The sequence below is a fragment of the Talpa occidentalis genome, unplaced genomic scaffold (genome assembly GCF_014898055.3).
Source record: "Talpa occidentalis isolate TD23 unplaced genomic scaffold, MPIMG_talOcc4v2.1 talOcc4.3, whole genome shotgun sequence".
Lineage (NCBI taxonomy): Eukaryota > Metazoa > Chordata > Mammalia > Eulipotyphla > Talpidae > Talpa > Talpa occidentalis.
This window is the reverse complement of record NW_023603184.1, coordinates 116490033-116502054: the sequence shown is the minus strand read 5'-3', so window position 1 is coordinate 116502054 and position 12022 is coordinate 116490033. Positions and strand designations below refer to the sequence as shown.

At 38.5% G+C, this 12022-nt stretch overlaps 1 protein-coding gene across 6 annotated transcripts in view; it reads right to left on the bottom strand.

Annotated features, from left to right (window-relative positions):
* The window catches only part of MYO1B (myosin IB), a 196825-nt gene that overhangs the window by 59243 nt on the left and 125560 nt on the right, over positions 1–12022 (bottom strand). For all 6 annotated transcript variants that reach the window (XM_054699949.1, XM_054699950.1, XM_037523727.2 and 3 more), the window contains exons 5-7: positions 11825–11929; positions 7552–7598; positions 4143–4206 (exon numbers count right to left, since the gene is read on the bottom strand). In XM_054699949.1, coding sequence (XP_054555924.1) covers positions 4143–4206; positions 7552–7598; positions 11825–11929 — 216 coding nt within the window. The remainder of the gene's footprint in view (positions 1–4142; positions 4207–7551; positions 7599–11824; positions 11930–12022) is intronic.

Below are 12022 nucleotides of genomic sequence, written 5' to 3'. Positions count from 1 at the left end.
GTCCCTCCTAATCAATGACTTGTTATTAATAAAACAAAAATTATAAAAGAACAAAGTCATAAATGTCTAACAACTTTAAAGAGTAAAATTATATTCTATATACTACAAGATGGCATGAATACATCATAAATCCTACACACATATTAAGCAAAATGCTATGACACAGCACAAGAATAAGTCCGTTGTATAAAAAAGGCAAAGACAAGAAAAAGTAAAGCAACTCAGATCAATTTGTTCTTTCCTGATATTCCCTGTGAGCAGGGTGGTCGTTTTCTCCCACTTTATGATTCCATGGGAGGATTTCCCTAGAAAACGCCCTCAGTCCCAGAGCCCCTTACTTGCTCCCCGCCTTGGGAGGAGAAGGGCAGTCTGAGCAGTGAGGTTGGGAGAAAGAAATGGCCATGGACATAGGGGTCAGCCTGCTAGGTTCTCCCAGTTCCCTTAGGCGCACACCATCAGCCCAGGGCTGGAGGAGGTGGGCCAGGTCAGGAAGAGCGACCAGCCTTTGCTAGAGCCATGTGTACCTGCCTGTCTGCCACAGGGCTGGTACACACACTGGGTTAAAAGCCAATAGTCACTTTCTTCAGCCTCCTGGTTCTCTTGGGACATTTGCATCAGATGCTCTCTCTTAGAATTCTCTCTCGCAGAACCTCATCACCAAGCTATGAGAAACCCAAACCACACAAGGCCAAATGGAAGTGGCTCTACTCAACATTCCCAGACAAGTCCAGCCCTTGAATCAACCCACCCAGGAGCCTGTTGTGGGAGTAACAAGCCTCCAGAGGTTTCCAACCTCATCATGCAAGTCACCTACTGCCATGAGTCTTCCCAGCTGAAGCCCCATAGGATGTGCAGAAGCTCCTATTGCTTCTTGTGAATTCATGACCCACAGAACCCAAGAGCACCTAAAAGGGCCATTGCTTCACACTACTAAGTAGGGGGTGGCTCACTGGGCAATAGTAATAACTGAACCACCCACCACTTCCAACATTTGCTTTCCTTCCTAATCCACAGGATCATATTTTTTTCAAGCTGAAATAGAGAAGCCACTAACAGATGCATGGACTACCAATAACTTTGTTTGCCTTTCTGGGATTTGGAAAAAGTATCTAAAAATGATTAGCATAGAATATTCAGTTACAATTATCCAAGAAAGCAGAAACTTTATTTCCCAATACATTTCTCTATGTAAAATTGTACTTTGTACTTTATAGTACATTGTGTACTTGTGTGATTATTAATTCATTCAACAAATATATATGACATCTCAGACACTATTTTAGTTGAAACAAACTAAGTCTCTGTCCTTACAGGGAAGGACTAGAGATAATATACAAGTATATAACAACAACAGCAGCAAAGCAAACATCTGAGTGCTTACTATATGCCAGGCATTGTTACAGTGATTTAGAAGTTCACAAGTAATTTACACTTCATGACAACCCTATGAGAGCAGTACAACTATCTCAAATTCAAAGATGAGAATTGATGGTACAGAGAATTTAGAAATTTGCTGCCTTTTTGATTAGATGTTGATAAGCCAGTAAGAGTTGTATGAGTAGGCCATAAAAATGTCCTAAATAATGAGTCAGGAAAAAGGGGGGGTGCTATCTATATTTAACCAGTTCCATCCTCATCTCCAGCATTTTCTGAGCACTTACTGTGTGTCAGGCATCATACTAGGCTCTCAATACATGCGAGAACAGGACAGTCTTATCTCCCATTCTTACAGTTTACACAGGTATATGCACATTTGAAATCATAAGGTTTTTTCCACAGCATATCTTAGTGCTCTTCTTTTCTTAGGAGACAAAAAATCTCTTGAGATATGTACTGCATTTTCTTCAAAGTCTAAATTGCTATCTAGTGCCACAGCTACAAGAAAATGGCCTGTGATTACTGACAGAAGAAACAGGATTCCAAAAGCCTTTAGTTTATATAACACTGGATCCAAAATCCTCAAATGTAAATGTGTCAATTCTATGAGACGAACAAGCTTTTAACAAAGTAGAAGTTGTCTCACATTAGCTAACTATCTGCATATGCTACCATATTTTATCTTCCCTATGGGAGTAAATGTTTGCCATTTTCTACTTTGGCAACACTTGTTTTCTAACGATATAAAACCAAGGAATAAGTAATTTTCCAATGAGTTCAAGACTTAAGTTCTATAGCAAACCTCTTTTAGAAAGAGAAAGTAATCACTGGGCTTTCTCTCCCATTTCCTGGGTACACAGCGCAGCTCAAGTGACTTGTGTCTTTTTCAGTAATTCCAGCCAACAATGATTTATGCTTTTACTAGACAGGCTGGAAAAGGAGGCAAAATATACTTCCCCCAAAAGGCAAATCTTGTCTTCTTTTCTAGGATCCAAGAAGTTGACTTTTAGCAGCAGTTGACTTTTTAGAAACAAGAGTAGGTTTTCCCACTGCTCAACACCCCTTTGCCAGCAAAGAGCAACTCCCAGTAACCACCTATGAGTCAGTCCTCCACGCAGGGTGAAATTTCCTGCTCTCACCACTAATGTGCCCTTTCCGCTCCAAAGCAGGGTGTTTCCACTACCACAAATTTCAATATAATTTTATTGTGGGAACAAAGAGTAACAAACACCATATGAAATCCATTCATGAAGGTATATTAATCTAAATTGGAAAAGAACTGAGTGTTTAATATTTATTCTCCATGGATACTGCAGGAATCAGAGGGTAAGAAGGTATTTCTTTGGAACTTAAACTTTGAATGTAAGTTATATTCTGATGTTTACAACAATAGTTATTTCATTTTGTTTCCCTAGAATCTTCAAAATTAATATTGATTCAATCATTTCAGAATGTTTAGATGCAAGTTCTATAATGAAAATGGCAAACTTACTCTCATGTAAAAATGAAGGTATTATTAAATCAATAACTAGAGTTTGTTTTGTAAAAAGTAAGTGCTACAGGTTTACAAATATCTTTCAGCATAAAAAGAAATCATTACTTAAAATCGGCCTTAAAATGGCAGCATTCCTCTTCCTATACAATGCTCCTTGGTGACCATATGCTTTGAAGGGAGCTTGCCTCACAAGCTAGGCATAATTATAATCATTTGCTTTTGTTTACATCATGTATGGTTTCCATGAGTATTTTTGCTCATGGAAACCATTTAATCTAAGCAAATGGCTTTACTTAGGTTAAATAAAACCATTTAACCTAAGTAGTACTATCTTAGCCAACTTCATGTCATACTAAAACTTTCTTTTCAAGATGTTTCTCTAATGATTACACACTTTCCAAAATTTAGATCACCCAATGCATGGCACACAAAGTGCACAGTCAGGTAAACTAAAAGAGAAAATGAAATGATTTAAAAACTACAAAGTGGTGAAAACAGGAAAGATCCATGGAATTCACCCACTGTTATGAATGAAGATGATGAAACACTAGTCCTAGAAGGTTACTTACAAATTGGGATTCTTTTTTTTTAACTGATTGTGTAATTGGCAGCTGATTACTTAAAATGTTAATTTTCTAGTGTCATTCATCTTATTCTAGAATTTATCAGGCAGTCTCAGGGACCATGTGGGGGTCCAGGAATTCTGGCTACCCATCTCCTCTTATTTCAGATCAGGTCTTGTTTTATCTGGTTCATATTTGGGTGGTCACACACAATTTCATATGAAGAAGGCATAGCACTACTAGAACAAACCTAAGACACATTGCTCTGGACACCAGAGGAGGCCCACACTTCAATGATCTAAATACACTGGAAGTCACAAAAAGTTCTCACAACAAATTTCACTGGATAAATGTTACCCCAAAAATTGTTAGATTAAAATCAACTGTTTATATTTTGTTTTTAATCAAAGAATAATTTTTTATGAAAATAATCATTAGATCTTTTTTATTACTAGATTGGCATAAAGGCCTAGTAGAATATAAAATATGGCTGGATTAACACTTATTTCTTTAGCAGACTTCTAAAAAGTTTTTCAAAGGTAAATAATTAAGTGATCCTTTGAAAAGATTTAGAAATTAAGTTCTATTTTAAGACAATCTGAAACACATGTTAAAAGTCTAACAAAAGGAAACATGTTTATACCTCTCTTGACCCATGTATCTAAAAAGTTATATTATAAATATGATCTTTCAAGTAAAATACTCACAGTTACTTATCACTCCTCCCAGTGGATCGCCTTTAAAATCAAATTCAATATCCATATATTTGCCCTGCCAAAGAAAGACTTTGTGTTTACATTCACTTCAAAATATTTGGTCAGCTCTCTTCCTAGAGAACAGCATCCCGAGCTTGTTTCATATATTAGTTTAAATGTAATTAAGAAAGAAACAGTTTATGTAACCATGACACAAAACAATATGGCGCCATAAATAATTCATATTAAATACCCCATTAGCTCAAGGCTAACATATCCTGTTGCTTATTTAAGAATAAATCCTCCCAGTCGTCATGTCACTTTTCCCTTTTAGCTACGTGATTCAAACTTCTGAAGCATGTGTATATTCAAAAATAAAAAAGGGTGAGAGTAAGTATTCCTTGTGTTGTACTCATCAGCAAGATACAGTATTTTTAGAGGCAAAATGTTTTAAGCCATGTCTGAAACTCCAAACAATGCCCTACAGTGGATAAAATGGAACACAAAGTTCTGATTTTTATCTACTCAAATCAAATGCATGATTGTGTGGTGTGACCAGCTCAGAATCAAAGACAGATCACTCTTACTCTCTTTGGCTTCTAATGTAGATCATATAGCAATATGTAACCTGGTTTCACGTTACGGTTTATACATGGTATCTTAAAGACACAGAAACAACATTGAGTTTCATATTATGACTATAAAAGAATCAGTCTATAACTGTCTAGTTAAAGAGCAAGAAGTTTAACAGAATAAATCTCAAAGCTTCTTTTTGTTTGGAAAAGGACACATTGATCTAATAAATCGTCATCAGTTTTGCTTCAGGTTCTACCTTGGTAATAGTGAGATAGATTAAACTCTACCCAAGAATTACTCTCACTTTTTCTATTTTCAAAGTAATGGTAAGGGAGAAGAAACAATCCGGGGCACTCAGTCAACAAGGCAATCTATGACTTTATTAGCTCGGCACACTTCCTTACCTTCTCCTTCATCATTGTCATGATCATCTCTCTTTTTAAGACTTCATTTATCACTCAGAAAATGCCTATCAACTATTTCCTAGATAACACAGTGGGTGCAAGGGAAAGCAAGGCATAGCTCCTGCCCCTAGGGAACTGACAGTCTAGCGGGAAGCAGAGACAGGCTGATATGACATTGTGGTGCACAGGATCATGCTAGGTCCTGGCCCACACACAGAGTAGGACAGAGGAAGAGCCTGAATTGTCGGAAGCCAGACTGGCAAGCTGAGGGTGGGGAGTGCGGGAAGAAACAGGCCTAAGAGTTGACAGCTGTAAGGATCGTGGGTGGGAAACAGTCTGGAGAGGCAGTGGGAGCACCTTGAGTGGAAAGAATACCAAGCTCTTAATTATATACATTAGTTTATATGTATAAATCATTTTATCTGTTTTTCAGTTTAAACACATCATGGCATGGAGACTCTTCTGACAGCAAAGTCATGTCATTAAAGATTCCTAAACGAGAATGGCGTGGTCAGATTCGCTTCTTTACAACAGCACTCTGGCTAGTGTGGAATGCTCTGGAAAGGAGCAAGAATAGATGTATCTGAGAGGCAGTCACCAGGAGAAATGTTGTTGGCGGCTTTCAACAGAAGGAGCAAAAGAAAGAAGTAACCAGAGTTAGGGGTAGCCTGAGAGTCACAATGACATATCCTGGCTGCTGTACAGGGTAAAGAATAGAAGGACAGTGCATCCAATTAGACAGGGGGGGACAATGAGGAAACTCCATGGAAACACTAAAATATCATCTAAGATGTCATCGACAGTAAGCATACATAACGAGACTATCACAGGGTCTACCAGATTCTCAGTGAAATGATCAAGAAATTTATTCTGTGTTTAACCAGTAAAACACAGTCAAAGGAAATATAATTTCCCTGTAGTCATAAACCATTATTATATATAGTAGTAACTTCAAATGCAGCAGCGTCCTATTGCAAATTTACAATATAAATTTGAGTATCTTACTGATGAAGTCAGAGATACAAAGCAGAGAAATTGGGAAAAACTGGGCATGAAAAGATTTAGCCTGTAATCAAGTATTAATCTCATACCCTAATACCCATGTTATAATAGGATTTCTCTGAAGTTACTTAATAAGCCAAATCACCCACCAAACCTTTTACTAGATTTTTAAATATCACTAAGTAGTAATGACTTTTTAAGCTATATGGTTTTTTCAGTTTCATGGTCTATAGACTAAATATATTTGCAAATAGTTTTAAAGTGTGCGAATGTGCACATTACATGTGCACACAGCAAAAATAAAATCTCTCCCCCGTAAAGAGGCTTGATTTACTGTAATTACTTCTATCTGCCCACACTTTGCTTCTAATTCTATTTATGTAATGAGATTAGCCTTGTTACCACAACAGGAAAAGGCATGGCTCAAATCAGTTATAACAACTTAAGGGGCTAATCCAATGGAAAAAATTCACAGTGTGGAATTAGGAATCTAGCTTTCCACTTTGTAAGCCATTAAAACTATCTCCCCCTAAAGTTACACTCTTGTTTGCAACAGTGAATACCTCCACTGGTTAAACACAGAAAAGGGATTAATAGGAGGAAGGACAGAGAAAGCACAAGAGTCTCTGAGAGGGAAGCAGAAAAGATCATCAAAAATGCCCCCAAGAAATCTGTATGAAAAATCAATTTATAAAGTAAATGATCTTTTATTATGAAAATTTATAAAACTGGTGACACTGTAGAAAAGAGGTACCAATTTCAAAATGCACGATAGCACTCAGTATACTTCTCCCCAGCTGCCTCCCATGTTCGTGTCTTTATAAAGACCAAAGGTGTGAGAGACAGTGTCACAGTCGGACACAATGGGCTGAGGATGTGTAGACCACATGCTGAGATGAGGGTGGACCGGTTTCTTTCAGTGGAATTAGCATTTTTCCAACTCAACCAAACTCAAAATATCAATTAGCTTCAGTTTCTACTATTCAATTCTTTGCCACTAGTTGCCAAAAATACTAATTTTACCTTTATAAAGACTTGGAGTTCACCCCTATCCATTCTGGTCCCACTAAATAAAAGGAGCAGAGCTGTAGAGTATAAAAACTTAATACTCAGTTTATCCTTTTTCTACTTAATTTCTGGCTCTTAATTATGATTTCTGATACAAAAATCAGGTAAATGAGAGTTATTCTAAGCAGCTTAATTGTTCATGGAATTTTATGGAGGAACACAACCAGAAAAAACATGAAAAAAAGGCCTGTCATTCCAAGAAGAATTAGAAGAAAAATTTCAGAAAGCAAAGGATAGACCTTATACAACTTTTAGTGCCTTAACAGAGATGGTATGTTTTATTTTATAAAGAGATATTAAATACCTGTTCTTGTTTAAACATATATGAACAAAATATTAGTACTAACACTTAAACATATACAAATACTTACAAATCTAGAGGAGTTGTCATTCCTTACAGTTTTGGCATTTCCAAAAGCTAGTAAGAAAAAAACAAATGCATGGTTAAAATTGACAGAAACATAATTTCAAGTAGGATGAAAAGGAAAATGTAATATTTGACATTTATAAATCCTAGCAAATACAACTTGTAGGAATGACATTTCTGTCCAAAATTTCCATAGAAACATACATCTAACAGAAAAGTCTTAATAACTTGTTAAAGATTCCATGTCTTAACATAAATTTATAGAAAAAGAGTTGAGCTATGATTTATGGAATTTTCTTCAAGTGTTATTATAAACATAATCTTGTCTAATTCAGCACTTTTTAACAATCTAGGTTAGTAGGCAACTGAGTGAATTTTCAGCAAGGATTTTTTACTCTTTTCCAATTATCAACGAATCAAGGTTAGAGAAGATTACCTAAATTATCACAGGTTTTCTAAAACTTGATGAGGTTTCCAGATGGAAAAAACATAGGAAACTTTATTTTGCTTGATTAATTTTAACATCAAGCTACTTAAATGTGATTAAATATATAACTCTTAAATGCAGGTAAGAGCAAGAGATTTGGAAACTAACATCATTTTCAATAGGCTAAAAATGTTACATAGTTTATGTCCATAAGATCTAAGTGAAACTTTTCAGAAAATAAACAAAATCTAATTGGTTCATAATGCAAAATCCAAGTTTGTTGCAATCTTAGCTGCTTCCAAGAGTCAGAATTTCCTATAGGACAAAAAAGAACCTTGGGGTTAATGCTTCCTTAGGTACAGGGTGTTCCTGTTTACCTGTAGTTATACCATCAAAAGTAAAAGGACTGTTTCACCAAGTTTGTGCACAAGGCAGGGGCAAACTAATCTGGGCTAAGTGAGTACAGGATAAAGTTGAACAAACCTAAGTAGTATTAGCAGAAGGAATCCCTGCGGAGCCCAGCAGTGCACCTCAAACTTTCATTACAAACCAGCCACCTGATTTTGGTGAATGCAGACTTAGGTGCAAAGGGTCTGGGGCACAGGCAAGAAATTCTGCACTTCTACCCATTCTTCCACCTTCCACCAAGGCTGTCACAAGGATCCATGAGTCACACTGTAGCAAGCAGGGACTAAAGTGTACATGAGGATGTGGCAAACAGCAATAAATCTCTCAACTAAGAACCAGGCATCAAATCCCTAGAAGCCACCATGACTTCATCAAATTTAATGGCGAGAACATGATTAAAGTATCAAGAGCTAAATGATGACTAAGGACTAAAAGGTAGCTCAAGGTTTGAAAGTCATCTCCCCATTGAGCCATGGACCTGTGTGTTTTAAGTTGATTTGGATGTCAGACCTGATGTGTTCAATTTCACGTTAGCAGGCTATTAAAAATGATTTGTTCAAAAATATTAGTGGGCTTTTGTCAGTTGAGACATAATTTACACAGTCAACACAGGGAAAGTTGTCGTATCAGAGATTCTAGTTAAAAAGTTTCCTTCAAGAGAAAATATCTGAGATGTTGTATTTGAACGTGCCGGTTTTCTCACTCAAACACTCAAAAAAGGATGCTTGTTGAAGAGGTTCACATCTTAAGCCCATGTCCATCACCAGGTAAAAGACTAATAAATGCAACCTGGATCATGGTAAATGTTGACCTAGTTATCACAAAGTCCATGACATTTTCCATGTTTTTGTAGGCTAGTCCTTTGTGGGGAGGGGGGGTGTGGACTTATACAGGTGGCCAAGCTAACTCACCTGCACAGCCCCAAAGTTTAGCTGGAGAGGTTGATACATAAAAGGCAGATTATTGTGGCTTGAAGGTCAAGGGTGAGTGAAGGAATTGCTTTAAAAAAAAAACAAACTTAATTTGGGACTCCATTTGCAAGCCATAAACCATCTTTTCATCAAACAAATCCTTAGCTGCACATTACTAAACACAGCTCTAAACACTGAAGTCTTTACTGAGCACCACAGAATCAAAAACAAGTGTTCCATTACAGAATACTTGAGACACACTGGCCAATTGTTTTTCTAAATTCACTGTCCTAAATGTTCATTTACAGTAGCAGGTCCAGTTAAAAAGTAAAGCATTCCCGGGCCTCCCCAGTGGCGCAGCGGTTGAGCACTGGGATGGGAAGCTGCCCGCGGGCTCTGCAGCATCAGTTCCATCCCCGGCTGCTCCCCGGCCACCAGTGGAGGGTCCCGCATGGAGCACAGACCTCTCCTGCCGCCCGCTGCTCCCCTCAGCCGTGTGCTTCGGTCCTTCTGCCTGCTCTGCTCCCTGCTCTGGTTCTGGTGAATTCTCTCACCCTCCCGCGCTCCTGACTGTGCCCAGTGCTTGTATAAATAAATAAATCTTTAAAAAAAAAAAAAAAAGTAAAGCATTCCCGTAAAAGATAATATATGCCCACAGTAGACATTTCTTCCATTTCCTCCACTGGGGCCTCGTTTCAAATACCATTGAATAAAGGGCCAGATTCTAATTAATCACTGATACAAACTATAGCATTCCATAATGCTTCTTCTTTAGATAACAGCTTTCTTAAAAGCATGTACAGAAATGCAACACATGGGCAGTACCCTAAAAGCAAAACATAGCACTTTCTATAATAGTTTGTTAGATACTACAGGAGAAGAAAGATCTATTTAGCTTTTGCTTCTCACAAGTTCAAGTATTTTCATGAATCTTATTTCAGTAAGTGGAAGATAAAGATGAATGGTGTCTCCTTTGTAATAAAATGGAAGGAAGGGCCAGGCCTGAGTAACAAAGACAATGGGCATGGTTCTGTCCCTCCATACTGGGGGAAGTCCCACTCACCACAAAGCAGCTGTTTTTTTTTTTTTTTACTTTTATTTATTTATTTATACAAGCACTGGGTACAGTCAGAAGCGCAGGAGGGTGAGAGAATTCACCAGAGCCAGAGGGGAGAGCAGAGCAGGCAGACTGACGAAGTACACTGCTGAGGGGAGCAGGGGGCGGCAGGAGAGGTCTACGCGCCATGTGGGACCCTCACCCGGTGCCTGGGGATCGAACTGGCGCTGCAGCTTCGTCGTAACCCAGCGCTCAACTGCTGCACCACCAGGGAGGCCCCAAAGCAGCTCTGTTTTTAATCCCTGTTAAATCTTGACCTTCCATGACACTGAAAAGGGATTGAACGAAACTACTCTTCTAGACCAAGATTCTAACTAGGAGTGTTCTTTATCCCCTCAGGTAACATTTGGGAATGTCTGGAGACATTTTCAACAGAAACCAGTAGGCACAGGAGAGCCAGTAACACCTAATAGGCAAACATCCAACAGTGCAAAAGACAGACCTCACCTCTGAGCTTCATCTGGTCCAGGATGTCAGTTGTGCTGGGGTTGAGAATCCCTACTCTACCTCAATGATGCTGCTAAATGACAATAAAGATAGACTTAAAATATATAGCTTATCATCCATCAGGAAAGACTTTGATTTACTGGTTCTAATGTAAAGGATGGTTTAAACCAATGGTTTATGTGAACTGCCATGGCATTTAGGGGACTCAACTCCAGATTTGTTTTCTGGAGGTATTATAGGCTGAATGTTTAAGTGTTTATGTATATTCCTCCACCACTACCTCCTCCCAACATGCATTTGTTGAAGTCCTAATGCCCCATGTGATGGTATTTGGAGATGAAACCTTTGGGATATAATTAAAATTAGATGAGGTCACACGGCAGCCAGCACCCCCACTATCCCATCCCCACTCCCACACAAGAAGAAGAGGTCTAGAGAGCACATGGTGAGATGGTGACTGCTTGTGAGCCAACAGGTCTCAGAAGAAATCTACTTGGCACCACCTTGATCTGAGCCTCCAGAAGTATGAGGGAGAATTTTTCTGTTGTACAAGCCACCAGTCTATGGCATTTTGTTATAGTGGCCCAAGCTGACTGGTACAGGTAGCCCACTATGTAATTTGAGTTCAATATTTAAGTTTAGTCTTTCTGTGGCCTTGAAAAAACCTGGCCTTTAAATGTGTCTTTGAGACAGCCTCGGTGTCCTAACAAAAGAAATAACCAGCCACAGGTGATATCCTGAACAATAAAACAGCACTGCGCTCACACTGCTCTTTTCCACCTAGTTTTTCCCAGTCATCAAGCCAAATGCCAGTATCAGTGGATGCTTTATTTGCTGGGTAGGTCTGGACCTGAATCTCTTCCTCTTGCCCCCTTTTCTCTATCCCCCCCCACTTCCCAGCACAGCAGGTACCTGAAGTGCCCTGAAAACTTCTAGTCACACTGACCCAACATACTGAAAATCCTACCTTCCAGGACAGGGTTGGACTGTAGAAGCTGTTCCTTGACTTGGTTAACTTCTGCTCCTTTTCCACAAACAGCTGCTACGTAGGACATGACAAGCTTGCTGGCCTCTGTGAATGAAAACAAGCAACATTAATAAATTAAGTCAGCATTTTAAAAAAATGTGGGAGGGGATATGGAGATCTGGAATAGAAGACCCCACT